The sequence below is a fragment of the Sinocyclocheilus grahami genome, unplaced genomic scaffold, assembly GCF_001515645.1.
Source record: "Sinocyclocheilus grahami isolate Dianchi unplaced genomic scaffold, SAMN03320097.WGS_v1.1 scaffold281.1, whole genome shotgun sequence".
In the NCBI taxonomy this organism is placed as follows: Eukaryota; Metazoa; Chordata; class Actinopteri; order Cypriniformes; family Cyprinidae; genus Sinocyclocheilus; species Sinocyclocheilus grahami.
Window position 1 is genome coordinate 218809 of NW_015505460.1, and position 2652 is coordinate 221460.

General features: G+C 38.2%; 1 protein-coding gene across 1 annotated transcript in view; it reads left to right on the forward strand.

The window, feature by feature from the left end:
* LOC107600312 (inactive N-acetylated-alpha-linked acidic dipeptidase-like protein 2) overlaps positions 1-1418 on the forward strand; it is a 98150-nt gene extending 96732 nt beyond the window's left edge. The window contains exon 10 of the mRNA XM_016292181.1: positions 1263-1418. Coding sequence (XP_016147667.1) covers positions 1263-1418 — 156 coding nt within the window. The remainder of the gene's footprint in view (positions 1-1262) is intronic.
* Positions 1419-2652: the final 1234 nt, after the last annotated feature.

The following is a 2652-nucleotide window of genomic DNA, read 5'->3' on the forward strand; positions in this document are numbered from 1 at the left end:
TTTTTTTTTAGAAATTAAAGTACATGCATACATTTATTAATAAAAATTTTATTCATTTTTATTTGAAATATTTAAAATATGTATTAATATTTTAGACATCTTCCATTTTTGTATTCAAAGATTAATCAGAAATATTCCCTAAGTCTTTGAAAAATCTCTTCTCATTTCTACACCCAGAACCCAAGAAGTCTGGCCTCTTTCTTTCAGAAAAAAGTTACAGGAGAGGAAAACACACACACACACACACACATTAGTTTAGTTTAGTTTTATTTTAGTCTACAGTGCGGAACAGAAAAAGAATTAGACCAGGCCTTGAGTCCAGCTGCAGCTGTTATGTTTGTTTTCCAGGGCCTGTCTGATATGAATTATTCTGATGACTGTTGTTGGTTACAGTTGATTGTAACTGCAATCTGTATTTGTTTCTGCGTTATGCTTTCAAACAATATTAGTATAGATTTACATTGATTTTGGCCCCGCCAGTCATCATTTGCACTTGTTTGAGGTTTTCATAGCTGCGCATGTATTTCTGTATGTTGACAAACAGTAATATATATTATGGCTCATGTCAGTTGCTGTACAGCAGAACAGAATCTGTTCATTTAGCAACAGTTTTGTGATCAATACAATTAAACCTTTAAGTTATTAAATAGCCGAGGGACAGTTTCAACCAAAACAGATTAATCCTAAACCATCACTCAATGAGAAATCAATAGCAGCTTAGGGTTTAGGCAGGGCTTTAGTGATGCGCATTATGTGCAACTACAAATTAGAATTTCTATTCAGTGAATACCATATTTAGAATGCATTAATACACACATTTCATGTACATCACATGCTTAAACACTCAACTCACATGCCACATGAAAAACACTTTTCATTATTAACTTTTCATATTCGTCTGTCAACATATCTCTCACAGTGAGAACATTTTAATAAATTTTCTACATAGATACTTAAGTGATTTGTTTAACATTTACGTCATGTTGACAACTTCATGTGTGGTGCTCTTGGAATCTAATTTTCTTTAAATAGGTTAATAAAGAAAAAGTAATCTTGAATCATGTTGTAGTTAAATTTTTAATTTGGCTAGTTAAAAATCGTAAAAAAAAAATTAGAATCGGTCAAACGTTCTGAAAAAACTGCTGCTGTTTGCCAAATGGCCCAGCCCTGCATAGCCTTGACCAGAATAACTATAGTGTTATACGATTGCATTGTAGATTGGTGTATATTCTTGTCATGATGCACATGTGTTTTTCTTTCAGAGACATTCGATGAGCTGCAGCAGAGGAGGTGGTTGTCCTGGTCCGAATGTCAGCTCGCTGCAGACACCTGGAGATTTGAGCTTTTTCTCCAGTCAACTTGCTGTCCCCACAGTGGAGTTCACATACTCAGAGTTCCCTAAAACAGAGGTGTGTTAACATACTCATGCAAATTTACCCACATCAGTAATCCAATCCTTCATTAAATGCACTGTAAGTGCAGAAGATGTTAACAATGAACAGCCATTTTCTGCACCCCTGTCCACAGATGGGGAAAATGTTTTCAAGAGGCAGACACATAAAAGTCTAATGCACAGCATACGTTTCAGATGCTGAACAATTTCCCATACGAGCACTAGCTTGTAAAGATACCATGAGGAGATGTCTCTTATTCATTTCTTGCTATTTAGTGGTGCAGTTAAAGACCCAGAATCTCCAGTCAGGACACTCATATAGAAGTATATGAGTGTTTACAGTATATTTGTGTGTGTGTGTGACAAATGAGGACATAAATTTGTATAATGACAAAAGGTATTACAAGGAGAAGGTGACTTTTCAGGACATTACCCCATGTCCCCACTTTTCAAAACACTTATAAATCACACAGAATGGAGTGTATTGAAAATCTGAAACAGCACAAAGTTTCCTGTATGGGGTAGGGTTGGTGTAGGGCAATAGAATATATGGTCTGCACAGTATAAAAACATTACGCCTATGGGATGTCCCCACTTTGCACAAAAACAAACCTGTGTGTGTTTTTTGTACAAACCTTTTAAGCTGGAAATCGTTAAATTATACTAATTTGCTGCATTATTTAACAAAACAAAAAAAAACAAAAAAAAAAACACATGAAATGCGACATCAACAGGATAGTGTCAAGGATCAGCCAAATTTCCATGTGCATAGAGAAACAAGGATGTTTAGCAAGGTTCTGCAGTTTTGTGCTATTGTCATAAAGCAAGGCCAGACACAATGGGTAAGTGAAAGACAGGATGGTTTATTGATACAAGATGTGGATGAGTGGAACGGGTTAGGTTAAGGCAGGTGAGTGTCAACAGAGTGAAGGATTCCAGGGTTCTTATCGGAGTTCTGAGGGTGAGTGTCTGATGCCGGTTTTGTGGGAGATCGTGGAACAGCTTCCACGGAGTCGTTGGAGGATCGCGGGAGAACCAGAAGATAAGTCTTTCTAGGAGAATATCATATAGAGAGTCCAGAACAGTCCATAGGAGTGAACGGTAGACCGGACAGTGAGTGACTGATGTGTGTGTATTTGTAGTGTGGCTTGATTGGTGACAGCAGGTGCGGGTGATTATCCTGGCAGGTGTCTGCAGTGAATCCCTGACATTACCCCCCCCCCCCCCCCCCCCCCACGGGGGGCCCCCCGCCCCCCCCC